Genomic DNA, 27,280 nt, shown 5'->3' with positions numbered 1-27,280 from the left:
AGCCTAAACACATGACATCACTGTACAAAATATCCTTTATTTAACAACGTGGTTCAGTATAAAAGAAAAGCTCAAAAATACTGTTTGCTCAAAGCGGAGACGACGACGGACAAGAACTTGTACCATGTAGCCTGCTTCTCGGGTGTGAAGGCAGAGCGCATCTTGGTCGCAATCACGATCGTGATGCAATCAGCCAGCAGCTGCAGGCAAATGTGGCTCAGTGTCAGTGAAACTGTCTAGGCAGGTATGCGTGTAGTATATCTTTAGGCAAAACATCTACAAGACATCCAAGAAATGATTTATACTTACTTATTTGGAGCTAATGCCCATACCTGGAAATTGTCGGGATCCACGTGAAGTTTCTCGGAGTGCAGTTTGCTCAGGTTAGCGTACGTGTTTTTGATGTTGTCCATGTTCTGTACGGCCATTTCCAGCCCTCGGAACACGACGACACCATGATTCGCGATCTTTGGGTTCGCCAATATCATTTCGGGGTTGTACAGGTTTCCAAAATGTGCAAAATACCGCTGGGTCCAGGGGTAAACAACTAGAATCCTCCGTGTAGGAAAATAAGAATTAATCGCATTAGTCTTTCGGTTAGGCTGATCTGGGGGTCGATTAATGTATCAGTAAGATTTCATTAATTGTGGCAGTTTGCAAATTCTAACCTACCTGCACAGGGATTTCGGTCCGACGTCTTCATAATTTAGTTTACTGAAAATCTCCTTTATGATGACGCGCTCTTCTTGTGTCCACTCGACCATGTTTGTTGTGTTTTGGGGGCATATATACAGTATATATATTTGTTCTGGCGTGAAAAACGATCAGTGTCACGTATTGTATTTATGTCACTGGCCCTGCCCGCCCACTGACAGCATGTTCTCTTGAAGGCTCGGAGAAAGAACTGGTTTATATTTATTTATTTATTTATTTTATAAAACTTGACTCCATTTTTTAAGAACTGTATTCGGAAGACATATTAAAACATAGTCTGGTGTGTTACAAACAAAATGTAATTGAGAATTGATGTGGTAATGTAGACTATATACATGTATATGATTTATGTGCAAATCCACATAAATTGATCAGATTTCAAGTTTGTTAAGATGGTATCCATCTTCAATGTATTACTTCGAGAATATGTTAATTTATTTTGGTGTTCATCTGACATTATGTGTGGCCTTATAGTATCTAGACGTAATGGTATTCAAGTGCCTTCATATTCTATCATCCATAACGAAGGGCCAGACACGAACTCCCAGAAATTCCTATTTTATTATCCACAAAGAACTCAGCGGCCACACATCGGCCAAAAACAACAGAGCGATCCTACTGCGTTTTATATCTCAACAATTATTTTGCGAAATTATTTCCTCTTTGGCCGATCTTAAATAAAATTGTCGACATTCTTCTCTCAGAGCGATTAAATAAAAGGCAGCGACTCGCCCCGATAAAAGGTTACTCTGCAGTCTCTTCTGGTTATCTCTCTAGTGCAGACCTACGCACACGCGCACAGCCGACCTCCTGTTAGCTATCTTTACTCGCACGCTCTCCACCACGTGACGCTGTAAATATTATATGTCCAGGAGGTAGAAATCACAAAAAACAAGCAAGCCATAACGGGTGTGGTTTATCTTCTTTGATAGGAGGAATTTAATGCGTGAGCCAGTTAATGAAATGTGTGATTCATGCGTCCACTAATAAATCAAAGCAGTCAAGTTGGCCTAATCAAATCCCATAATTATAAACCTAAAAATAAGTTCTTACTACACCGAATTTTGATCAGGTTATTTAAATTCGACATATTTCTCGTATAAAACATCGTATAAAACAGATGCTTTACGGCTTTTAGTCTGTGTTCGATGCATGGACAGTTGCCATCAATGCTAATATTTTATCATTAATAATCAAGCTCTTGTCAAATCATGTAAATCTGTGATGGAGTCTTGAGCATTATTCTGATATGAATTATTATTCATATCAGAGCCTTCGTTAACTAATAACATTTCGTATTTCTTCCCCGTACCTCTTTCAAAGAGTGTATTTGTATTTTTAAACACAGGTATTTAAAGCATATTGTTGAAAGTATTTTTAATTCACGAAAACGAAATATTTGGCATGTATTTATTTGATCATTTTACATTTCATAAAAGAAAAGAAAAGTAAAGAAATGAAGGCAGGGTAAATAATCTGTACAACGTCAAAGCTCAGGCGTTCTCCCGGTGCGTAACTGGCGTGCTATCTTGGCTATGCCTGTTCAAAAACAAACACACAAACAGAGAAACAGCGGGCATGTCATGCATCGGTCGGACACATAAATGCAAAATGAGTCTGTCTGCCAAGGACAAGGAGACCGTGAAGGCCATTTGGGCAAAAATCTGCCCCGAAGGCTGATGACGTCGGCTGCGAGGCATTGTCTAGGTAAACAATTTTGATCGGCACATTTATTCACTGATGTCTTTCTTATTATTACATGTCACTATATGCACAGTGCAAGCTACCTTAACGCCTTCAAGTCGCTTTGCAGAATGTTTGTGGCCCACCCACAGACCAGGTTCCGCACCAGTCAGGAAACACGGAAAGAAAATCATGACCGCGCTTGGGGACGCTGTAGCCAAAATCGATGACCTCTTCGGTGGCCTGCCCGCCCTCAGCGAACTGCATGCCTTTCAGCTGCCAATTTCAAGGTATATATGACTCTCTTAACAATCGAGTTCAAAATCTTCTAAAGTATTTTGACATTGAACTATGGAGTGAATATTTTTTAAAGTAAAATTCAAAATCCAATCCATTCAGATCCTGAACCACAACATCCTTTTGGTGCTGGCACAATATTTCCCAGATGATTTCACTGCCGAATTTCTCCCGAGGAGAAATTCCTAGCCAGTGTGGCCCTGACCATGCGTAACAAATATCGTTAAGATTTTCACATGTTGCTATGGCGTCCTGGGCACATAGTCCTGCACCGCCATGTATCAAAAATAAATTTGATCTGGAAAATTGATAGGCTCTGTCGTTTTTAAGTTGTCGATTAGTCACATATAGGTAATTTATTTATAACCGTTTCGACAGTTTGTTTAGAAATGTAAGCCTCTTGCCAGACATTGACACAGAATGACCTCATAATTATAACCTTATTCCATTTCCTGACAATACTTGACATGGAACAATACTTAATGACAACACTTATTTATGCTAAAAACAGAATCGATAAGGCGCCATAAACCATCTTGTCACCTCTAGTTCCCCCAAGTGGGACGGTACAGCATACAATGCTATAGTACTACTAATATATTATTTCTAAAGGACAACTTTTCTTTGGAATACTAATCCATTGCATTGTGTTTTAGTAGTGTTTGACTGAATTATTATTGTTATGGACCATTACACTGCGGGTCAGCACAGAGTTTGTTTAAATTTGACATACTATTTTGTATTGAATCCTATTAGTGGTCCATTAAACTCTTTTAGGACAATATAAACTCGACTTTTTAAAAACATTGAATTCCTAAGCATACATTTGTGAGAACGATATGTCCCCCCAAATACTGTGAGGGGCTGGGTTTGTCCTGCCCTATTACATGTGCATCGTTAGGCCTGATTTAAGCAGGTTATAGCCTGAATCACAATAAAACACAATTTGACTCTGAAAGATGTACATAGACGATCTTTTGACACTGCTGACTATCGCTCTGCACTATTTTACTAACATCTCAACCAGTTCGTGGCACACTATGTGCGAGACAGAGGGTGTCTGGGCCAGAGAACGTTCCTTTGTAACTTCAATATAAACTTAAAGAAAATACGTAGGCAAGGCAAGTTTATTTGTTTAGCGCAATTTAAAGTGCTTTACATCCGATATAGATTAATTATAAATCTTAGTATATACCGAGATCTATCATCTCGGTAAGATCTTTGCCAAAAAATAACAATAATACGTTATACAAATACCATTTATTAAAATTAAGTTAAAATTGAGTAATTCATTTAAGTTAATTTAATTAAATAAAATGAAACAGTATTAAATTAAACATATAGAGATGCAGATTTACCGACTAATTTGATGTGACTGCTAAAACTGATATCAGAGTCTGTTATGCCAAGGTTACGAGCTCTCTATGTAGATTTTAGTGTTTTTGAGTCCAAAAAGGGAGCTCGTCTGCGCCTCTCATTGCTACTGCCAAATATAATCAACTTTGATTATATATATAATTAACTTTGTTCCTCTGCAGAAAGTTTGGGCCCATCCAGTTTGTGATGTGCTCACTTACAAAGAGAGCCGCAGTTGTCTGGGGTAAATCCGATTGTCATCTACATAGCTGTGTTAAAACAACGCAAAAATTATCTGGCCAAGAGGAAGCATGTATAAGTTAAATAAAAGCGTCTTAAATTAAAAAACATTAATCGAACCCCGAGGTGACAACACAAGTCACTGGCTCTTGTTTAAAAACATAATTTTCTATTTCGACAAAGTAATTCATGCTTTGCAGGTACGGACTGAACCATTTTTGGACTGTTCCTGAGAGTCCAACCCTCTTATAATCTGAATGTCTATTATAATTGCCAGAAATGAAAATACCATTAAGATAACTGGTGGCTTGTTCGTTTTTCATTTTTGCAATTCTTCTGAGGGGCTTATCTCCCATATTCATAACTCCCTACTGACGCCCCTGCCCTATAATAAATATTACAAGCATGATATATTGTGATTAATAAAGAAAGGCGCTTTTATTCGTATTTAAGTTACATCTTAGTTTAAGATTAACAAAAAGGTTTCGAAATTTCTCTCAGTTGCAGAGTTTTAAGATTTACCGATTGCCGTATAACGCTTGCTACAAGATTGTTACAAGCTTGCCATTCTTCATGTTAGATTAGAGTGAACGTCTGATAGTTGTAAAGTCTAAAGGCTAAAAATATTACGAGTTCTAATTTTTCTAAAATCTCTGATATTCTTTTACAATGTGGTTTTCATATGTTCCCTTGTTAATCTAAGAAGTATTACCAACATTGGGAGTATAATAGTAAGAGACATTGCTCTACGTTCACGTAAATTAACAACGATTAACCTACAAAATATTAACGCTCTGTTGCATGAATTATAACTTGAATATGATTTTAAAATGATGTATTTTATTATTTAAAATAGCTTTAATAATGAAAATGTAATATTTTTTATATAATATGGGCTAAGGAAATGTTGCCTTAAGGTAACGATGCGCAATCGTTAAGAGTACCATAAAATCTAGTTTTCCTCTAAAAACACCCTTTATTGAAAATAAGACAAAACAAATCCAGCTTATACTTAGAGTAATGTATAGCCCTATATTTATATAGTTAAATGAACAATTAAAACAACATTTTACTTGTTATTTTAAAAGTATGGGAATCATAACATTGTAAAAGATCTTACATTCACATGTAATAAGACACAGGGACATCATTTTCTTGATCACAAGCAAAACCTTTTTCCTATTTAATTTTATTTAATCATTCTCATTCGATGTCTTTTTAAAATTTATTTATCATCATCTAGGCTAATACATCAACCTGTTACCTCTCTACCTGACTCTCACTCCGAACTGTCATCCAGGTTTACTTGAACTCATCACTCTCCTCATCAAAGCCCACTAGCTCATATTCACTCCTATAACTCTGCCCTGTTTACTTACCTATCCTATAGAAGAACCTCGCTTGCGTGTTCTGTGGCAACAAATGCTTTCATATAACAAAGATATAACATAACATACAACATATAACATATAGGCTAACAACTGGCTAAACCGTCAAAAATAGTACAATTCCAATTATAGTCATATGTATAATATATATCACGGTGTATTTGCCATCTGTAAAGTACCAATATATTATCTTATAGGAATAAAATATTGTTGTTTAAACCGTATGGGTTATTGACTAGAAATGAAGGCTACATAAAAGTGGACAGATTTATAATCTGTGTGTTCCTTCTGTTAAAAGTCTATTTGCCATTGTTGTAATTTATAATTCTGATAAAATGTTACAGTTACAAAATGTCTGAAATGACAAAATATACATTGTTTTTTTTTCCATTTTAAATGTCATCAGAAGTAAACATAGTCTTGGAGTATCGTAGTGCTTTGTAAATCAAGTGAAGTACAATAGGTTGGATACACATATATATACACACAGGATTATCTGGTCATGTGATATCATCAAGCATTTCTCCTTTCAAAGTAAAAGGCCCTTTTCCTACAATTAAACAGTAAAACATGTTACTGCCTTTTAGCAAAATAAGATAAAGTAATTGCAACAGAGGGTTAATAACCATTGATAAAAGCAAAATCAATCAGTTAAAACAAAACAAACTTCAACAAGTAAAGCGGTATTGACTCTTTGCCCTGCACTTCCGTAGCACAAATATTTGGTTTATTTTGACACAATAGCTTCCACCTTTCTATAGACTATGATTCTGTAAGGTCAACACGTACTGGAAACTAATATATGTGATCTCTACAGGAGGAATATGTGAATTAAAATATTTTTCACAGCTTCTCTGCCATATCTATGGTACCATCCTTCAGAGATAATATTGTCTGTGAGACAAGCTATAGGGCAGTTGCATTAATCACAAAATGGTTGTGACATCTGTCACAAAACTAAACATAACCTAGAACAGAGAATATACGTGCCTTGGCTTCTTAAATATACAAACATTACCGGGGTCCAAATGAAACTAAATTAATCTACATTTGAGCAGCTACAGCAACACATTTCTGTGAGGTATAATTGACACTTAATAAGTAGACTTAGACTGTATGGTAAACATGAACTGTCATCAAAATATGTACTTAGTGCATATCTGCTGAAGTATTCACACATCTGAAAATGAGTGTCCAAAATGTATATGATGTATAATATGTAGAATATATATCATGGTGTATTTGCCATCTGTAAAGTACCAATATATTATCTTATATATCAGTTGCATTAATCACAAAATGGCTGTGACGTCTGTCACAAAACTACACATTCTTAGTATATAAGTAAATATGCATAGTAAATGCGCTTAGTCCATGCTACACTGCACCTGCACGTCTACCTCTTATACCCCTAGAGCTTCTACGGAGGAAAACAGAAGAAAATATTATTAAGATATAAGGAGAGTATTGTATCTGCAACAAATGCACTGAGAATAATATATCTTGATTCATCTACTAATAGAACAAGCTAGTATTTTTATGAAATAACCTTTGTTACATTAAAAATTATCCTGGTGTGTTACTTCATTATAATGCGGGTCTTCTCATCTCCAAGCAGAAACCTGAAAGGTGTTTGAAGCAAAATGTACTATTATTATAAATTGATTAAATGTATCATCATCATCATCATCATTCTCGTCATTATTATCTTATTCTTTTTATTAATGAGGATAATAATAATAATCTACTGTCTAGTGTAGATTATTATTAGATTATTAACTGGAATGGTAAAATGATCAGATGATTAGTTATGTCTGTATTGGTAAAATAAGCTCACCTTACAAGAGCTGCAGCTATTAAAGCTCCACCAATAGGCCCAACCCAGTATACCCAGTGATAAGCCCAGTAATTGGTCAATAGTGCTGGTCCAAAAGCTCTTGCTGGGTTCAAGCAGGTGCCAGACACGTCCCCTCTGAAATATCAACTGTCTAAGTCAAATGTCCATTCAGTGATGACAAGAAAGAGTTCTGACTTGGTTACTGCCTCCATGAATGTATTATCAACTAGCAACAGTGGAACTGGTTGAAAGGGGGCACTAATAGACATGTATCTGTACCCAATATTCATAACATTGTAAATCTATTTGTGCCATGTTCACTGTTGACCTACCCTGCCAGGATGTTGAAGAGTACAGTGCAGCCCACCATGAAAGGCACCAAGGGACTCTTGCTTTTCCCATTAACTGCTCCAAGCAGCACCACCATTGTCACCAGACAGGTCATGGCCAGTTCAGCGAAAAAAACCTCCCCGAGTTGGTCATGTGACTGTAGAATGGTAAAGGCTGCACCAGTGGCATTCATATACTTTGCCTTTGATGTCATAACCTGAAAAAGCACATCATGTTGACAGAAACCTTGTTTACAAAAAAGACACAATTGACTAATCATTTTAAAAATAATGTTCCATTCACTGGATCCACCTTTGACATGGCAGCACCAAGCACACCTCCAAGAAGCTGGCAGATGAGGTATGGGATAACTAATACCAGTTCCATGCCTCCACACAGGAAGATGGCAATGGTGAAGGGAGGGTTGAAATGAGACCCACTGCAGAGCCAACGGAGATCTTTTTTTAGCACCAAACACAGCCATAAACGCTAGTGAATAGAGATGATCGATTTTCATTTAACACAATCCACAGCACACTCATCCAGACTTACAACTTTTAATCATGTTACCGATTTAGGCGCGTGTAGTGTTAGAAGTCTTGCCCAAGGACTCTTACTGGTGTACCGTGAAGCACTTTTCTGGATGGAGGTTGATTCCCAGTCCCCCAGAGGAAAGGTCGCATTGTTACCCACTAGACTAACCTATTTTGTAATCAGAGGATTTTCTAAACAAGAACTATACTTTAGGTCTGCATCACAGCGAGTTAGTGAGTTCATAAAAGAACAGAACAGAACATAAAGGCACGATACGTACCTGATCTCTGCCATGCACGCCACCATCACTGCCACCGCCAAGCCGTGTGCCAGGGCGGGCTGCAGCCTGCCCGCTGCCTCCAAATTCTCGATCACTGACACACAACCGATGAAGACAAAAAACGTGGTCCCCACCAGCTCAGCGAGACAGGGCTGGATCAACCTCTCGAACCTGCCTGGGGGGTGCGCCGCCGTTTTGAGCTGCGCTGCATTGTTCCTCTCGTTAAGCTCTATTTTTTCCACTTCCATCTTGCTCTGTGTTCAACCTGCGTTCAAGCCAAGGAGTGAGGAGATCAACTCTGCCTCCTCAGACAGCTCCTTTTACAACCATGTGCTGACACGACAGTTATTCTTAGCACTTTCACCCTGATTTTGAGCGTCCTGTCTGCTCGCGCAACACAGAGCCATTCTTGGTTTTCTGGGCAGATCAAACAGACTTGATAGCATAATCACATTATTTCCACCAGTGGTTAGATTATTTCTAAATTATATGGTTGTTTACACTGGCTTCAAAGGTGTGCAGGGGCCTGAATTCAGTACGTTTACTCCATAAACTCAATGACAGTCAAGTCATTAGCTTGCACACACCATGCACAAGCAGTTAAGTAGTACATTGAATGAACACCTAATTACAGTTCCTTTGTTGATTCATTGGGAGACAGCTATGGCTCTCACTTGTCCAAATGGCATGGCTGATTCCATGGCCATAACTGTTTCTCACAAGTATTATAACCTGGAAAATGAGCTTGTTAATGGATTTATTTAAGGATTTATTACCAGGCTGGACATTACCATAAACCTTTCCCCTGTCATCTGGTCATCTGTCATCTTAAAGGAATAAGATGGAAATCATTTAACCCTTTGCCTGATCTTGCAGAGATTTTGTTCTTTCAATAACTGTCAGTTATAGAAATGATTACAGTTATGGATGATTGTATGATTATAGTTATAGATATGATGTGTGAAAATCCAGTTTCTTTAAACTACCAACAAATCAGCAAGCAGCATATATATATTTATTATCAAATATCAAAGGTACATAATACATTTCACATTCGAAGTTTACACTTTCTGCTTTAAAGTCCAGACTATTATGTTTGCTTATCAGTTTGGCTATGTGGGCTTTCTTTCTTTTCACTGAGTTAAAGTGTTGTAGGGGTTGCAATATGTATTTTGACCTTTGATCTGAAATGTGATAAAAGGGTTCATAAGTCTTGATATTGCTGTAATTAAAGCACTCACTTGTTGAAGTAAACAGGATTTTCCCTTTGAACACACCAAATGTAGAGGTCTGCAAGTCTGATGTTCATATTTTTCTTCAACCGCCTTAATACTTTTATATAAAAAATATATCAGAAAATATTTTATTTTGACACATAATAGTCTGTTATAAACTTGTATGTAAGACAGTATATAAGGTGACACCAACTAAAAGATTTGAGAGGTCATTTTTTACAGTATCTTAAGAGTAATATAAATAAACTTTATATGCACTCAGTGTGCATTTGTTGCAGTGAATTTCAGGGTAAAATATACAATTGATTTCAATGAGAGAGAGAGAGAGAGAGAGAGAGAGAGAGAAAGAGAGACAGTGTGACCCAGTTAAAAACCAGATGGTGTCAAAGTAGTAAAAACACATAAGGACAGGTCCCCTCCCTCTCATTGTAATGCAATGCGGGTCTTCTCATCACCCATCAATAACCTAGGACAGAGAATATACGTGCATTGGCTTCGTAAATATATAAACATTACCGGGGTCCAAATGAAACTAAATTAATCTACATTTGAGCAGCTACAGCAACACATTTCTGTGAGGTATAATTGACACTTAATAAGTAGACTTAGACTGTATGGTAAACATGAACTGTCATCAAAATATGTACTTAGTGCATATCTGCTGAAGTATTCACACATCTGAAAATGAGTGTGCAAAATGTATATGATGTATAATATGTAAAATATATATCACGGTGTATTTGCCATCTGTAAAGTACCAATATATTATCTTATATATCAGTTGCATTAATCACAAAATGGCTGTGACGTCTGTCACAAAACTACACATTCTTAGTATATAAGTAAATATGCATAGTAAATGCGCTTAGTCCATGCTACACTGCACGTGCACGTCTACCTCTTATACCCCTAGAGCGTCTACGGAGGAAAACAGAAGAAAATATTATTAAGATATAAGGAGAGTATTGTATCTGCAACAAATGCACTGAGAATAATATATCTTGATTCATCTACTAATAGAACAAGCTAGTATTTTTATGAAATAACCTTTGTTACATTAAAAATGATCCTGGTGTGTTACTTCATTATAATGCGGGTCTTCTCATCTCCAAGCAGAAACCTGAAAGGTGTTTGAAGCAAAATGTACTATTATTATAAATTGATTAAATGTATCATCATCATCATCATCATCATCATTCTCGTCATTATTATCTTACTCTTTTTATTAATGAGGATAATAATAATCTACTGTCTAGTGTAGATTATTATTAGATTATTAACTGGAATGGTAAAATGATCAGATGATTAGTTATGTCTGTATTGGTAAAATAAGCTCACCTTACAAGAGCTGCAGCTATTAAAGCTCCACCAATAGGCCCAACCCAGTACACCCAGTGATAAGCCCAGTAATTGGTCAATAGTGCTGGTCCAAAAGCTCTTGCTGGGTTCAAGCAGGTGCCAGACACGTCCCCTCTGAAATATCAACTGTCTAAGTTAAATGTCCATTCAGTGATGACAAGAAAGAGTTCTGACTTGGTTACTGCCTCCATGAATGTATTATCAACTAGCAACAGTGGAACTGGTTGAAAGGGGGCACTAATAGACATGTATCTGTACCCAATATTCATAACATTGTAAATCTATTTGTGCCATGTTCACTGTTGACCTACCCTGCCAGGATGTTGAAGAGTACAGTGCAGCCCACCATGAAAGGCACCAGGGGACTCTTGCTTTTCCCATTAACTGCTCCAAGCAGCACCACCATTGTCACCAGACAGGTCATGGCCAGTTCAGCGAAAAAAACCTCCCCGAGTTGGTCATGTGACTGTAGAATGGTAAAGGCTGCACCAGTGGCATTCATATACTTTGCCTTTGATGTCATAACCTGAAAAAGCACATCATGTTGACAGAAACCTTGTTTATAAAAAAGACACAATTGACTAATCATTTTAAAAATAATGTTCCATTCACTGGATCCACCTTTGACATGGCAGCACCAAGCACACCTCCAAGAAGCTGGCAGACGAGGTATGGGATAACTAATACCAGTTCCATGCCTCCACACAGGAAGATGGCAATGGTGAAGGGAGGGTTGAAATGAGACCCACTGCAGAGCCAACGGAGATCTTTTTTTAGCACCAAACACAGCCATAAACGCTAGTGAATAGAGATGATCGATTTTCATTTAACACATTCCGCAGCACACTCATCCAGACTTACAACTTTTAATCATGTTACCGATTTAGGCGCGTGTAGTGTTAGAAGTCTTGCCCAAGGACTCTTACTGGTGTACCATGAAGCACTTTTCTGGATGGAGGTTGATCCCCAGTCCCCCAGAGGAAAGGTCGCATTGTTACCCACTAGACTAACCTATTTTGTAATCAGAGGATTTTCTAAACAAGAACTATACTTTAGGTCTGCATCACAGCGAGTTAGTGAGTTCATAAAAGAACAGAACAGAACATAAAGGCACGATACGTACCTGATCTCTGCCATGCACGCCACCATCACTGCCACCGCCAAGCCGTGTGCCAGGGCGGGCTGCAGCCTGCCCGCTGCCTCCAAATTCTCGATCACTGACACACAACCGATGAAGACAAAAAACGTGGTCCCCACCAGCTCAGCGAGACAGGGCTGGATCAACCTCTCGAACCTGCCTGGGGGGTGGGCCGCCGTTTTGAGCTGCGCTGCATTGTTCCTCTCGTTAAGCTCTATTTTTTCCTCTTCCATCTTGCTCTGTGTTCAACCTGCGTTCAAGCCAAGGAGTGAGGAGATCAACTCTGCCTCCTCAGACAGCTCCTTTTACAACCATGTGCTGACACGACAGTTATTCTTAGCACTTTCACCCTGATTTTGAGCGTCCTGTCTGCTCGCGCAACACAGAGCCATTCTTGGTTTTCTGGGCAGATCAAACAGACTTGATAGCATAATCACATTATTTCCACCAGTGGTTAGATTATTTCTAAATTATATGGTTGTTTACACTGGCTTGAAAGGTGTGCAGGGGCCTGAATTCAGTACGTTTACTCCATAAACTCAATGACAGTCAAGTCATTAGCTTGCACACACCATGCACAAGCAGTTAAGTAGTACATTGAATGAACACCTAATTACAGTTCCTTTGTTGATTCATTGGGAGACAGCTATGGCTCTCACTTGTCCAAATGGCATGGCTGATTCCATGGCCATAACTGTTTCTCACAAGTATTATAACCTGGAAAATGAGCTTGTTAATGGACTTATTTAAGGATTTATTACCAGGCTGGACATTACCATAAACCTTTCCCCTGTCATCTGGTCATCTGTCATCTTAAAGGAATAAGATGGAAATCATTTAACCCTTTGCCTGATCTTGCAGAGATTTTGTTCTTTCAATAACTGTCAGTTATAGAAATGATTACAGTTATGGATGATTGTATGATTATAGTTATAGATATGATGTGTGAAAATCCAGTTTCTTTAAACTACCAACAAATCAGCAAGCAGCATATATATATTTATTATCACATATCAAAGGTACATAATACATTTCACATTCGAAGTTTACACTTTCTGCTTTAAAGTCCAGACTATTATGTTTGCTTATCAGTTTGGCTATGTGGGCTTTCTTTCTTTTCACTGAGTTAAAGTGTTGTAGGGGTTGCAATATGTATTTTGACCTTTGATCTGAAATGTGATAAAAGGGTTCATAAGTCTTGATATTGCTGTAATTAAAGCACTCACTTGTTGAAGTAAACAGGATTTTCCCTTTGAACACACCAAATGTAGAGGTCTGCAAGTCTGATGTTCATATTTTTCTTCAACCGCCTTAATACTTTTATATAAAAAATGTATCAGAAAATATTTTATTTTGACACATAATAGTCTGTTATAAACTTGTATGTAAGACAGTATATAAGGTGACACCAACTAAAAGATTTGAGAGGTCATTTTTTACAGTATCTTAAGAGTAATATAAATAAACTTTATATGCACTCAGTGTGCATTTGTTGCAGTGAATTTCAGGGTAAAATATACAATTGATTTCAATGAGAGAGAGAGAGAGAGAGAGAGAGAGAGAGAGAGAGAGAGAGAGAGAGAGAAAGAGAGACAGTGTGACCCAGTTAAAAACCAGATGGTGTCAAAGTAGTAAAAACACATAAGGACAGGTCCCCTCCCTCTCATTGTAATGCAATGCGGGTCTTCTCATCACCCATCAATAACCTAGGACAGAGAATATACGTGCATTGGCTTCGTAAATATATAAACATTACCGGGGTCCAAATGAAACTAAATTAATCTACATTTGAGCAGCTACAGCAACACATTTCTGTGAGGTATAATTGACACTTAATAAGTAGACTTAGACTGTATTGTAAACATGAACTGTCATCAAAATATGTACTTAGTGCATATCTGCTGAAGTATTCACACATCTGAAAATGAGTGTGCAAAATGTATATGATGTATAATATGTAAAATATATATCACGGTGTATTTGCCATCTGTAAAGTACCAATATATTATCTTATATATCAGTTGCATTAATCACAAAATGGCTGTGACGTCTGTCACAAAACTACACATTCTTAGTATATAAGTAAATATGCATAGTAAATGCGCTTAGTCCATGCTACACTGCACGTGCACGTCTACCTCTTATACCCCTAGAGCGTCTACGGAGGAAAACAGAAGAAAATATTATTAAGATATAAGGAGAGTATTGTATCTGCAACAAATGCACTGAGAATAATATATCTTGATTCATCTACTAATAGAACAAGCTAGTATTTTTATGAAATAACCTTTGTTACATTAAAAATGATCCTGGTGTGTTACTTCATTATAATGCGGGTCTTCTCATCTCCAAGCAGAAACCTGAAAGGTGTTTGAAGCAAAATGTACTATTATTATAAATTGATTAAATGTATCATCATCATCATCATCATCATCATCATTCTCGTCATTATTATCTTACTCTTTTTATTAATGAGGATAATAATAATCTACTGTCTAGTGTAGATTATTATTAGATTATTAACTGGAATGGTAAAATGATCAGATGATTAGTTATGTCTGTATTGGTAAAATAAGCTCACCTTACAAGAGCTGCAGCTATTAAAGCTCCACCAATAGGCCCAACCCAGTATACCCAGTGATAAGCCCAGTAATTGGTCAATAGTGCTGGTCCAAAAGCTCTTGCTGGGTTCAAGCAGGTGCCAGACACGTCCCCTCTGAAATATCAACTGTCTAAGTTAAATGTCCATTCAGTGATGACAAGAAAGAGTTCTGACTTGGTTACTGCCTCCATGAATGTATTATCAACTAGCAACAGTGGAACTGGTTGAAAGGGGGCACTAATAGACATGTATCTGTACCCAATATTCATAACATTGTAAATCTATTTGTGCCATGTTCACTGTTGACCTACCCTGCCAGGATGTTGAAGAGTACAGTGCAGCCCACCATGAAAGGCACCAGGGGACTCTTGCTTTTCCCATTAACTGCTCCAAGCAGCACCACCATTGTCACCAGACAGGTCATGGCCAGTTCAGCGAAAAAAACCTCCCCGAGTTGGTCATGTGACTGTAGAATGGTAAAGGCTGCACCAGTGGCATTCATATACTTTGCCTTTGATGTCATAACCTGAAAAAGCACATCATGTTGACAGAAACCTTGTTTATAAAAAAGACACAATTGACTAATCATTTTAAAAAATAATGTTCCATTCACTGGATCCACCTTTGACATGGCAGCACCAAGCACACCTCCAAGAAGCTGGCAGACGAGGTATGGGATAACTAATACCAGTTCCATGCCTCCACACAGGAAGATGGCAATGGTGAAGGGAGGGTTGAAATGAGACCCACTGCAGAGCCAACGGAGATCTTTTTTTAGCACCAAACACAGCCATAAACGCTAGTGAATAGAGATGATCGATTTTCATTTAACACATTCCGCAGCACACTCATCCAGACTTACAACTTTTAATCATGTTACCGATTTAGGCGCGTGTAGTGTTAGAAGTCTTGCCCAAGGACTCTTACTGGTGTACCATGAAGCACTTTTCTGGATGGAGGTTGATCCCCAGTCCCCCAGAGGAAAGGTCGCATTGTTACCCACTAGACTAACCTATTTTGTAATCAGAGGATTTTCTAAACAAGAACTATACTTTAGGTCTGCATCACAGCGAGTTAGTGAGTTCATAAAAGAACAGAACAGAACATAAAGGCACGATACGTACCTGATCTCTGCCATGCACGCCACCATCACTGCCACCGCCAAGCCGTGTGCCAGGGCGGGCTGCAGCCTGCCCGCTGCCTCCAAATTCTCGATCACTGACACACAACCGATGAAGACAAAAAACGTGGTCCCCACCAGCTCAGCGAGACAGGGCTGGATCAACCTCTCGAACCTGCCTGGGGGGTGGGCCGCCGTTTTGAGCTGCGCTGCATTGTTCCTCTCGTTAAGCTCTATTTTTTCCTCTTCCATCTTGCTCTGTGTTCAACCTGCGTTCAAGCCAAGGAGTGAGGAGATCAACTCTGCCTCCTCAGACAGCTCCTTTTACAACCATGTGCTGACACGACAGTTATTCTTAGCACTTTCACCCTGATTTTGAGCGTTCTGTCTGCTTGCGCAACACAGAGCCATTCTTGGTTTTCTGGGCAGATCAAACAGACTTGATAGCATAATCACATTATTTCCACCAGTGGTTAGATTATTTCTAAATTATATGGTTGTTTACACTGGCTTGAAAGGTGTGCAGGGGCCTGAATTCAGTACGTTTACTCCATAAACTCAATGACAGTCAAGTCATTAGCTTGCACACACCATGCACAAGCAGTTAAGTAGTACATTGAATGAACACCTAATTACAGTTCCTTTGTTGATTCATTGGGAGACAGCTATGGCTCTCACTTGTCCAAATGGCATGGCTGATTCCATGGCCATAACTGTTTCTCACAAGTATTATAACCTGGAAAATGATCTTGTTAATGGACTTATTTAAGGATTTATTACCAGGCTGGACATTACCATAAACCTTTCCCCTGTCATCTGGTCATCTGTCATCTTAAAGGAATAAGATGGAAATCATTTAACCCTTTGCCTGATCTTGCAGAGATTTTGTTCTTTCAATAACTGCCAGTTATAGAAATGATTATAGTTATAGATGATTGTATGATTATAGTTATAGATATGATGTGTGAAAATCCAGTTTCTTTAAACTACCAACAAATCAGCAAGCAGCATATGTATATTTATTATCACATATCAAAGGTACATAATACATTTCACATTCGAAGGTTACACTTTCTGCTTTAAAGTCCAGACTATTATGTTTGCTTATCAGTTTGGCTATGTGGGCTTTCTATCTTTTCACTGAGTTAAAGTGTTGTAGGGGTTGCAATATGTATTTTGACCTTTGATCTGAAATGTGATAAAAGGGTTCATAAGTCTTGATATTGCTGTAATTAAAGCACTCACTTGTTGAAGTAAACAGGATTTTGCCTTTGAACACACCAAATGTAGAGGTCTGCAAGTCTGATGTTCATATTTTTCTTCAACCGCCTTAATACTTTTATATAAAAAATGTATCAGAAAATATTTTATTTTGACACATAATAGTCTGTTATAAACTTGTATGTAAGACAGTATATAAGGTGACACCAACTAAAAGATTTGAGAGGTCATTTTTTTACAGTATCTTAAGAGTAATATAAATAAATTTTATATGCACTCAGTGTGCATTTGTTGCAGTGAATTTCAGGGTAAAATATACAATTGATTTCAATGAGAGAGAGAGAGAGAGAGAGAGAGAGAGAGAGAGAGAGAGAGAGAGAGAGAGAGAGAGACAGAGACAGTGTGACCCAGTTAAAAACCAGATGGTGTCAAAGTAGTAAAAACACATAAGGACAGGTCCCCTCCCTCTCATTGTAATGCAATGCGGGTCTTCTCATCCCCCATCAATAACCTAGGACAGAGAATATACGTGCATTGGCTTCGTAAATATATAAACATTACCGGGGTCCAAATGAAACTAAATTAATCTACATTTGAGCAGCTACAGCAACACATTTCTGTGAGGTATAATTGACACTTAATAAGTAGACTTAGACTGTATTGTAAACATGAACTGTCATCAAAATATGTACTTAGTGCATATCTGCTGAAGTATTCACACATCTGAAAATGAGTGTGCAAAATGTATATGATGTATAATATGTAGAATATATATCATGGTGTATTTGCCATCTGTGAAGTATCAATATATTATCTTATATATCAGTTGCATTAATCACAAAATGGCTGTGACGTCTGTCACAAAACTACACATTCTTAGTATATAAGTAAATATGCATAGTAAATGCGCTTAGTCCATGCTACACTGCACGTGCACGTCTACCTCTTATAGCCCTAGAGCTTCTACGGAGGAAAACAGAAGAAAATATTATTAAGATATAAGGAGAGTATTGTATCTGCAACAAATGCACTGAGAATAATATATCTTGATTCATCTACTAATAGAACAAGCTAGTATTTTTATGAAATAACCTTTGTTACATTAAAAATGATCCTGGTGTGTTACTTCATTATAATGCGGGTCTTCTCATCTCCAAGCAGAAACCTGAAAGGTGTTTGAAGCATAATTTACTATTATTGGACATTGGACATTATACTGGACAAACCTTTCCCCTGTCATTTAGTCATCTGCCATCTTAAAGGAGGCACGTAATACATCCTTACATTACCAAGATACATTACCTGACAATGCTGACAGTCAGCATTGCACCAGCGAGCGGGCCAACCCAGTAGACCCAGTGGTAATCCCAGTAACTAGCCACCACTGCTGGCCCAAACGCTCGGGCAGGATTCATGCAGGCTCCAGAGATCATACCACTGTAAGAACAATCATATCACACATTTTGATTGGTGAGAATCATTTGAATCATTTTCAGGTTTCACTTTAGTGATCCATTAAAATGGTGAGACCACATTATTTGGGTTGTTTTTTTGGGTTGTTATGAGTTAGCAGGCCAGTACTGTTGATCTACCAGTGCACTCCAAAGCCAGCACTGCAAAACTGGTTCACGAAAACCTTAGAATGCATGCCTAAGCCTCTTCTGCCCACTAGTGGCCCAAGGGTGTCCTACCCAGCTAGGATGTTTGCTGTAACTGTAAGTCCAATGCAGAAGGGCGCGAACTGACTGCGGGTCTTCCCATTCACAGCAGCCATGCTGACGACCATGGTCAGGAAGAGAGTCATCACCACCTCAGACACTGTAACCGCTCCAATGTCCTCAGTAGACTTGACTGCACTGAATGCAGCTCCAGATACATTGTTATATTCGATGGATGGGGAGATAACCTGTACAAAAAAGTTATGTAAACATTTTTCACAATATAAAGTCATAATATATGGGGGAAAAAATGCAGTCATAAATTAATTTTCTTTAATGAAGGATAGTTCAATTATTTAGTTTAACAAGTCACTTGAAAATATAGACAGAATTTAGGAAGTATTAGGTAATATTCTTCTGAAGGTTAAATGCTTAAACACATAATACAAATTAAATTCCTGACTTTGATTGTATTATTTTGACCATTTGCACAAATTTGCATACAAGAATAACAATGTCTTACTTTCACAAGACCGGCCCCAATCATCCCACCAAACATTTGGGCAAGAACATACGGAAGAAGGAGGATCAGCTCCATCCCTCCGGTGAGGTAAACACACACAGACACGGCCGGGTTAAAGTGACCCCCACTGAGAATACAAGCCATCAAACCATCTCTTAGTGATTGCAACAAATTGCAGTGAGTCCATTATTTCTAAATTCAAACTAATGTTATGTTGTTTTTTTTTCTGTCAGTTTACTTCTCTTCCCAGACGAACAGCTCTGATTGCTGGGGTTACAGTGGGCTGACAGTAGCTGTCAACAATCAAGTAATTCATTGCTGAGAGCTCCAAAGTTCGAACCTGATCTCCCCGAACACCGCGATGACAATAGCCAGTGCCAGTCCGTGTGCCAGCGCTGGCTGCATGGTGCCTGGCACGCCAGCGTTGCTGACGACAGAGACGCATCCGGCGAAGATGAAGAGGGTAGAGCCCAGAAGCTCGGCCAGGCACGGCTGCACGTAGCGCTCGAAGACGCGCCCTGCACGGGTCTTCTGCTGTTGCTTTTCCTGTTCTCTCTCTGCACACGAGACGCTGAAGAGCTCCGGCTTGGTCTCTTTGTCATCCATACTGCACCGCAGTCGCCCACTGTACTGTCCACGTGGGCACCAACTCGGGACTGATAAGCATGTGTGGGGAGGGTAGTGAAGGAGGAGGCACACGGCAGGCCCGCTCACCTCTGCCCGCTCCACCCTTCGCTCATCCAAATCAACAGAAACCTGCCGAGAGCAGAGGGCACCGCATGTTTGTCGTGGGGTGATGGGCATAGTATGGCTTATCTGTTTCGAGTCCGATAACACATGGAATTGGACCATAAAATTTCAGTCCAAGAGCACATGGATCACCACATTCAGTCCATATACCATGTCACCTGTTAATCATATGGAATTTCCATGACGACCTTTCGCACCTTTGGCAAAAATCAGAATGGCAGTCCTGTCTGCAACACCGCAGAGTGCAATCGTACCTCACTGTGCTCCTGCCGGTGCACGAGGTCATGCTGGGTTAATGTTTCCCCAGAAACGCTCATGGGAAAGAAACTCACCACGTCACGGTGCAGGCTCTACCGAGAGTATATAAGTGCAAAAAAAACCCCCAAAACATCAAAGTCTTGCCAAGCATCATGTGAAGTTAATACCTGAAGACAAACTTTAAAAAAGCATCATGCTATCATAACAAAGATTAGACTATTTCTGATCAATGTCTTGAAATTCATTTCTTTCAACATGTATTCAAAATAGGTATTTTATGTATTGATGTTACTGTTGAATGTATTGGAAACAGTGAAATGAGATCATTAAATTACCTATTATTTAATTTTATTACTGAACCTATTACTCTTCAAAGACATTAGTGCTTCCTACCATGCAAAATATGCAGACAAGCAGGTTGTTCAATCTGTTCTGACAGCCACCAGGATTTCTTTAGAATTTAACGTGGGAAGCACACTGTATAGAGTGCAGAACTACTCATTATTCTGTTTTTATTATGAAGTAATATTACATTATTGAATTAGTGGAGTGAATCATATTTTTACAATCTTCTAAAAGTCCATACTACTTCGCTTTATACTAGGAAAAGATTAGATATGACCTGTCAGATAGGAGACAACAGTTCACAAAGCTGAAACAGTAACTTTACATCGTTTTCTGCAATAATCTGATTATTTAAAGGCTGCACACAGAGATAAAGCAGTGACAAGAATACAGTTTGATGGAGTAGCAGTACAACACTCTTGGCACATGGGAAATACAAAGGAAACGTGCAGAAAAGAATGAAATTCAGCAGGGTCTTCCTTTATTGACATCACACAGAGGAAATACAGTGTAATGACTTCCTCTGGTTCATCCTTGGCACAAAGAGGAGTCTTTCAAACCAGGAGACCATCATGGTAAAAACCCAATTTGTGAAATGCCTAGAAAGGGGGAGAAGGCCATTGGTAAGGATTTCCGGACATTTCCAGCACTTGAAATGAAACTGGTACAGGAAAGTAAACCAATGTCTGAAATGTCAAAAAAAATCTAATGACCAAGTCTATACATAGTGTGGCATTCACTGCCTTTGCATTTGGGCGAGTAAAGCTCACCTTTGGTGTGGGAAGATGTTAAACTCACCCAAACTGAGCGTGTCCTTCACAGCCCAACAGATGCTGTAGTGCTGGAGCAGTTGATGGAGCAGTTCCTTCTCATCTAAAAATTCCAGCCTTTCAATTCTGCAAAGGCAAATGAGTCTTACTAAAGCAGGATTTCTCAAAAACGTGAGACTGGAGGCCCAACACACTGAGCATTTTTGTCTTTTTCGGTCCTGTACCTGCTTATATCCTCCTGAGGGAGCAGACCATAGACTGCCATCATGTCCAGTGCGTTCACGCTCTCCCATCCTGTCAGCAGAAAACGTTCCTTCTGCAAACAGACAAGGTCCCCTGTAAAAGTCAGCATAACTGACCCGCTTTTAGACAAAACGTCGGTTCTTTCGTCTCGGCTACATGACAAATTCAAGGTTTTAGAGGAAAACGAGGAGGGGGAGAGCAGAGGCGTCAACACGCTGTGTCATGTAATCAGCAGATCCTCCCAAGATTATCTCAGGCAGAGTGTGTGTTAACTCAGGCACACAGACTGAAAGCACTCCGGTGATATCAGAGTGTTCCACTTGGGTTTCTCAGACTCCTCACCAGCAACTGTACACAATGCAATCAATGCAAACCAGGCTGCATTCAAGTAATATGCAATATAATTTAAACATTGGTGTTTATAATTTAAACACCCAGTCTGTTCACAACCATCATGCATTGTTTATATAGATCATACTGATGTTATACAGTGTAATGGTGCTGTAGGAGCCTAATAAAATGTCATTAAACTAAAGCAGAATTTTTGTTTTTACCTGAGAATCCAAAGACTGGCACACATCCACCCCAGCAAGATTACACTGCCGGCTCTGCAAGTTCTCAATCATGACCTGCCCGAAGCGATCGGCCATGTTTACCTGTAAAGAGCAGACAGTTAGTTCAGTGTCTGAGAGCTCACGGCTGGACCGTCCACCGTCCACCGCATCACATTACATCTCCCTACAACAGCTCGACACCTCGCACCCGCATCTCACCTGCTCATAGTTGATGAACATGGCAGTGTGGAAGGTGTTTGCCACCCAGTGCACCAGCCTGGAGGACTGCTCAGGGGTCATGTACACCAGCACACACTCGGACAGGAACAGCGTGGGCAGCCTAATGGTAGAGAACACGAGTTAAAGGAATACGGAAACGACAAATCAGCCTGGGGTGCATCAGCTGAGTGTGCAGAATCCATCAGTGGGTGAAGCAAAGTGACAGCGATGGAATGGTATCGTAAAAGGTGCCTAAACATTTTTATAGGTTTTCCTGTAATGCTGCTAAGGAAAAATAACAACAGCAGCAATACGCTCTGACCACAGGCCACGTGACACTGATCCAGCTGTCATGGGGGACGGCGTCAGTTAGGAACAGGGCCAAGTGCTGGTTTGCATTTGAGTGGAGGACACTTGCGTTAGAGAAGTTCAACAAAAGGTCCAGTATCTCTGCGGTGGACCACAGAGGGCCCCGCTTTGTTCAATAACATGGAAAGGTTATTTATATCGTGCACAGGCCAGGAAAGAGCGCTCTTAAAGGCAGGGACTGAAGGCAGGGGCCACAAGCCATAATGTGGCCTGGAAGCTGGGAAGAACCTCAGAGGAAGCTACAAAAGCATTTTGAAGCAAAAACTCTTGAAAATGAGATGTAGATATCCTAGACATTCAGAGTTTGTCAGCCTTTCTAAGACACATCAGATATGATGAGCCATTTAGACACACATACAGGCATTGCATTAACTCCCTAAAACACTTATGTCAGTACAGTGACACCTAACCAAACAGCAAATAAAAAATATCAAGCAGACATACAGTGCATGGCCAAGCCCAATGTATTTATGGTGCCAGATCTTCTATATTTATTGTTTTTATTCAATTCAAGTGATCAATTAAAACCTGATTCTGTCACACACAGTATCAAAAAGCTTGACTCTGGCTTCACATCCCAGACCCTCCACATAACTCAAGGGGTCAAATACAAATTTGCCTTCATAAAACAACGCTATATGATGACTTCTAAACTTGATATTTATCCAGTGCCTGTGTTGAGCGTTGTTGTAGTGTGTAATGCCCACACTACAAAATCAGGTAATACAAACTATACTCAAAGGCAACATACTTACTCTGTAATTATCTGGAATTTTCTGAGCTTCTCTTCTAAACTGGAGATATCTCTGAGATCAGCACCGATGATACAATATCTGTCTGAATCCAGGTTGTGGCCATCTGTCAAACAAACACATACACCATCAGTGACGAAAGGTGAAAAGGAAAACAAGTTCACATTGACAACAATGTGGAAGGCATTCGTTACCTAACAGGAGTGAATCGGCTGAGTGGGTCTCAATCAAGGGCTTTGACAGAGGAGGCTTTGTCCTGCAAAAATGGTAAAGGACTTAAAGACACACTTGCTCATCAAAGAGATTTTATGCTTTTCCCCCTTTTGTGCCAATGCCGAGAAAGGAAAATGCAAAATACCTTTAAAAACCTTTGAGAACATGCATACAAGTCGCCAAATGTAGGAAATGCAAAATGACCAAACTTTATTAGAGCAGAAATTTTGAACCAGCAGAACAGATGGCGGACTCTTTTGTCTCACGCATATAGAATTGTATCTAGGGCTGTTTATGGCCAACTAACTCATGTTACAAAACCCATCACCTTACAAGTATCGTGATTCCATATTCCACAATTCATTACATCCCAGGTGGATTATGATGATCAGCACGCAAAATAAATACATCATTTTAAATAATGGTACTGTTAACTTTTAATAATGATAAATATCAGCATTCAAATATACTTGTTGATATATGTTCATTGATACCCTTAAATCACACATGAATGAGAAAACCACATCCCTAACTTTAGTAATTACTTTTCCAATAGAGCATATATTATTTCATTCACATATTGCATAACCTGCCATTTATAGGTGTCAAGCAGTCATCCACAATGACTAAATTATAGCAGTAGGGTAAAACATCTTCACGATTCAAAGAATCATGACAATGTCAAATTTGTGAGATGTACCTACCACTGCTTTTGACATTGTACCTTCACATAATTCTGCTCAAATGCAAGATCAGGGGGTTTTGGGCATCTTCACTGGGAAAGGCTCATGTTAGTCAGTGGGACAGCAGATACGTGTTCACCAAGGACAATGAGCATTCGTTTCCCAGGCCCATTCGTTTCCCATGGCCAAAAATGTCTAACTTATCTGTGCTGCAAAAACACAACTTACCTCATCTCTCAGAGTGAAAACATTTCACCAGTGGCAGTACAACAGATGAGTATTCCATGGAATAGTTATGCTGAAGAGATAAATGGGTATTTTGTTTTCTTTGCAATGTCAGATGATGCACAATGTGTGAACTGAATTCCAGCTGAGTCAAGTGGATCCATAACACCACAAAGGATTTTCCAATAAAGAACCCCAACTAAAAATAGAGACGCTTTACGAACAAAATTAAGCATGCTCTTATACAAACGTACTGGAGTCAAAAATACAGTCCATCACTTTTTACTGTAGTTGAGCAGAAGTTCAAAGTCTCCAAAAGCATGAACAACCACAAACTTCAGCATGGGTTTGGGTTCAAAATGGCATTTTAGTACTGGAGCACTCACACTATGTTACTCCCTACCCTGGTAACAACATACATAATTATTCTCCCAACTTGGCCCATGCGTCATACACTTCATGACAAGTTCCCATAAGAGCAGAAAGTGATATTTCTCATACTGAAATACAAAGAAATTGTTCAGCCTTCCCACATTTAAGCTTGTTCCCTCCCAGAGTGCAACAGCAACCTTTTCAGGGAAGAGCAGGGGTTTAGGCACATGGCACTCCTGCATTGTTGACACTTTGCTTCCCTCTATAGGTATCAGACTAATACAATGTAATGGTCTCAGAGCAACATAATCAGTGTTTGCTCCTTACGATCAAAAAGGTAAAACAAACAATATAAATATAAAAACACAGGTTCTACACCTTACTTGATATGGTGTATTTTCCTTGCAACGATCATGGGGAAGTCGACTTCAAAATACTTCTTCGGCAAAGTGTTCTCAGCCTAACAATTAAAACAGTTTTATGCAAAATCTGATCATGACAAAAACCCTGGTCAGAAAGGTTCCCATATAAAACATATAGTGACAGTAAAGTATTGCATTCTGTAGTTAAGAGAGCTTTATGTACATCTCTTTAGCTGGTATTTGACCATTAGTGTTTGTTAAGACACTTATCAAACTTAGCAAACTCAGAACTGTAAGTCGCTTTGGATAAAAGCGTCAGCTAAATGCTGTAAATGTAAATAAGACATTTTGCCAGTTAGGTAATGCTCTATAAATGATAAGATAAAGCAAACTACTATCAGCTTATAATTTAGGCACACCTTCAGTCTCCAGAAGGTGGTGTCCAGTCCTGCTCCGAGATTCACCACCTGGCAGTCACACTGAGTCCTCTTAAGGAATGCATCAAGAAGATGGCTCATTCCTTGTACACGGGCATAGTAACCTACAGCACAATTTAAATAGAAAAAAGAACACCGTTTTGATATTTTACAACCATATGTTCAAGGATTCGGCAGTGAGACGTGCAGACCACATACGGCCATCATTTCTCATTAGTGCAATGCGGAAAAGAAATGCAGCATTTACCTCTGTTGATTTCAGGTGCCTTGCGTTCACCCATCTGGCGCACAAAATATTGTATGTAAGGGTCTGTCCAGTAACCTTGGCTAGTTGCAAACCTGGGGATAAATTAATATATACATATATATTTCGATATCTGAAACTATTTTTAGTCTTTTAAAATGCATTCTCACAAAGACTATCAAAAAAAAAAAAACCCCACTCATGATCAGCTATATCAATGGATCTAAATGAAAATGCATACTTAACTCTGACCAAATGCCATTCCCTGTGAAATACGCCATGAATGCAAACGAGCGTAAGTCATTGTCAGAATACAATCCCAAATATCTGAACTGCTTTTGGACTCCCATAGCTAGCAGCACATCTACCTTTTGCATATCGACGCATCGTCGCAGGTTGATCTAACCGCCTCATCAGCAACATCGCTGTCGGCGACAGGCGGCCTGGACGCCATGCACTTAGCTGGCTGGCTACTAGGTGATGTAAACGTGTGTCGGATATGCTGCTTGTTTACATTTCAAACCCACACTGCATTAAGACGCAGTAATGTTGTCTTTATCGCACAAAAACACAACGCCAACTAGCCAGCTTCGGTTTCTCTTACAATCCCACCCCCCCTAAAAACTACAAAAGTTTCGGTTCGCGAAATCAAGACGGGTTAGCCCATGCGAAGCTTATTTCATCCACCAAACAGAACAAATTGCATTTATTCACACAGCTCAACACAGATCGTACTAATTTTTAAAATAAACTGTGGATATTTAGAGTGCAAGTTTACTCCGTGCTTCCCCTAACGACTCTTCCCATGACGCAAGACGTCGCCGCCTTCGTCGTTTTTCAGACGTCGGATAGGGAACACCACCTGCATGGCGCCACCTAGCGTGGTGTGTCGCACCCTGCAATTCTAGCTAAAATAAACCAACAAAGGCAAAGAAAGCGGTTCATGACATTTACACCGTCCCGATACGA

General features: G+C 39.2%; 7 protein-coding genes across 15 annotated transcripts; 1 reads left to right on the top strand and 6 right to left on the bottom strand.

Moving 5' to 3' along the window:
* Positions 1-23: 23 nt before the first annotated feature.
* On the bottom strand, positions 24-858 carry LOC113574849 (hemoglobin subunit beta-2-like). Of its 3 annotated transcripts, none has more exons than XM_081697218.1 (3): positions 673-858; positions 310-555; positions 24-200 (listed from the first exon to the last, which is right to left on the bottom strand). In XM_081697218.1, exons 1-3 carry the CDS (start codon positions 762-764, stop codon positions 173-175), a joined length of 366 nt encoding a protein of 121 aa, XP_081553344.1. In that variant the 5' UTR covers positions 765-858; the 3' UTR covers positions 24-172. The 3 variants fall into 3 exon arrangements, with proteins under 3 accessions (XP_081553344.1, XP_026861834.2, XP_026861835.2); XM_027006033.3 differs by having other exon boundaries at positions 333-555; positions 673-856; XM_027006034.3 differs by having other exon boundaries at positions 333-547; positions 673-771.
* On the top strand, positions 851-2,967 carry hbae5 (hemoglobin, alpha embryonic 5). Its single transcript, XM_035533527.2, is given in 6 exon segments — positions 851-2,379; positions 2,381-2,438; positions 2,498-2,674; positions 2,677-2,687; positions 2,797-2,860; positions 2,863-2,967. Coding segments are annotated over 6 exon segments (456 nt in total). The 5' UTR covers positions 851-2,292; the 3' UTR covers positions 2,922-2,967.
* Positions 2,968-5,440: 2,473 nt separating this feature from the next.
* LOC113574828 (aquaporin-8-like) lies at positions 5,441-8,971 on the bottom strand. Its single transcript, XM_027006005.3, has 5 exons — positions 8,660-8,971; positions 8,158-8,284; positions 7,848-8,062; positions 7,516-7,650; positions 5,441-7,300 (listed from the first exon to the last, which is right to left on the bottom strand). The coding sequence occupies exons 1-5, from the start codon at positions 8,905-8,907 to the stop codon at positions 7,258-7,260; spliced, it is 768 nt and encodes a 255-aa protein (XP_026861806.2). The 5' UTR covers positions 8,908-8,971; the 3' UTR covers positions 5,441-7,257.
* A 681-nt stretch (positions 8,972-9,652) lies between these two features.
* Positions 9,653-12,705, bottom strand: LOC118240069 (aquaporin-8-like). Of its 3 annotated transcripts, none has more exons than XM_035533834.2 (6): positions 12,377-12,705; positions 11,875-12,001; positions 11,565-11,779; positions 11,233-11,367; positions 10,942-11,014; positions 9,653-10,812 (listed from the first exon to the last, which is right to left on the bottom strand). In XM_035533834.2, exons 1-5 carry the CDS (start codon positions 12,622-12,624, stop codon positions 10,972-10,974), a joined length of 768 nt encoding a protein of 255 aa, XP_035389727.1. In that variant the 5' UTR covers positions 12,625-12,705; the 3' UTR covers positions 9,653-10,812; positions 10,942-10,971. The 3 variants fall into 3 exon arrangements, with proteins under 3 accessions (XP_035389727.1, XP_035389728.1, XP_035389726.1); XM_035533835.2 differs by having other exon boundaries at positions 9,653-10,360; XM_035533833.2 differs by having other exon boundaries at positions 9,653-11,014; positions 12,377-12,704.
* Positions 12,706-13,369: 664 nt separating this feature from the next.
* On the bottom strand, positions 13,370-16,441 carry LOC113574827 (aquaporin-8-like). Of its 4 annotated transcripts, XR_003410354.3 has the most exons (7): positions 16,118-16,441; positions 15,616-15,742; positions 15,305-15,519; positions 14,973-15,107; positions 14,679-14,751; positions 14,530-14,549; positions 13,370-14,097 (listed from the first exon to the last, which is right to left on the bottom strand). XR_003410354.3 is itself a non-coding variant. In XM_027006003.3 (6 exons), the coding sequence occupies exons 1-5, from the start codon at positions 16,363-16,365 to the stop codon at positions 14,709-14,711; spliced, it is 768 nt and encodes a 255-aa protein (XP_026861804.1). In that variant the 5' UTR covers positions 16,366-16,441; the 3' UTR covers positions 13,370-14,549; positions 14,679-14,708. The 4 variants fall into 4 exon arrangements, 3 of the variants coding, with proteins under 3 accessions (XP_026861804.1, XP_026861805.1, XP_035389725.1); XM_027006003.3 differs by having other exon boundaries at positions 13,370-14,549; XM_027006004.3 differs by lacking the exon at positions 14,530-14,549.
* Positions 16,442-17,466: 1,025 nt separating this feature from the next.
* On the bottom strand, positions 17,467-20,294 carry aqp8a.1 (aquaporin 8a, tandem duplicate 1). The gene is made up of 4 exons (XM_081697085.1): positions 19,856-20,294; positions 19,516-19,642; positions 19,026-19,240; positions 17,467-18,771 (listed from the first exon to the last, which is right to left on the bottom strand). Exons 1-4 carry the CDS (start codon positions 20,119-20,121, stop codon positions 18,633-18,635), a joined length of 747 nt encoding a protein of 248 aa, XP_081553211.1. The 5' UTR covers positions 20,122-20,294; the 3' UTR covers positions 17,467-18,632.
* A 1,033-nt stretch (positions 20,295-21,327) lies between these two features.
* lcmt1 (leucine carboxyl methyltransferase 1) lies at positions 21,328-27,162 on the bottom strand. Of its 2 annotated transcripts, none has more exons than XM_027006115.3 (11): positions 26,680-27,162; positions 26,315-26,406; positions 26,050-26,171; positions 25,652-25,728; positions 23,970-24,031; positions 23,779-23,881; positions 22,655-22,775; positions 22,436-22,537; positions 21,863-21,954; positions 21,667-21,764; positions 21,328-21,467 (listed from the first exon to the last, which is right to left on the bottom strand). In XM_027006115.3, the coding sequence occupies exons 1-11, from the start codon at positions 26,763-26,765 to the stop codon at positions 21,439-21,441; spliced, it is 984 nt and encodes a 327-aa protein (XP_026861916.1). In that variant the 5' UTR covers positions 26,766-27,162; the 3' UTR covers positions 21,328-21,438. The 2 variants fall into 2 exon arrangements, with proteins under 2 accessions (XP_026861916.1, XP_026861915.1); XM_027006114.3 differs by lacking the exon at positions 26,680-27,162 and adding an exon at positions 26,558-26,639.
* Between the last annotated feature and the right edge of the window lie 118 nt (positions 27,163-27,280).

The sequence above is a fragment of the Electrophorus electricus genome, chromosome 15 (genome assembly GCF_041902795.1).
Source record: "Electrophorus electricus isolate QZ-2024a chromosome 15, ASM4190279v1, whole genome shotgun sequence".
Taxonomy (NCBI): domain Eukaryota; kingdom Metazoa; phylum Chordata; class Actinopteri; order Gymnotiformes; family Gymnotidae; genus Electrophorus; species Electrophorus electricus.
Note: the sequence above shows the minus strand (reverse complement) of the source record. Positions and strands in the feature narration are given on the sequence as shown.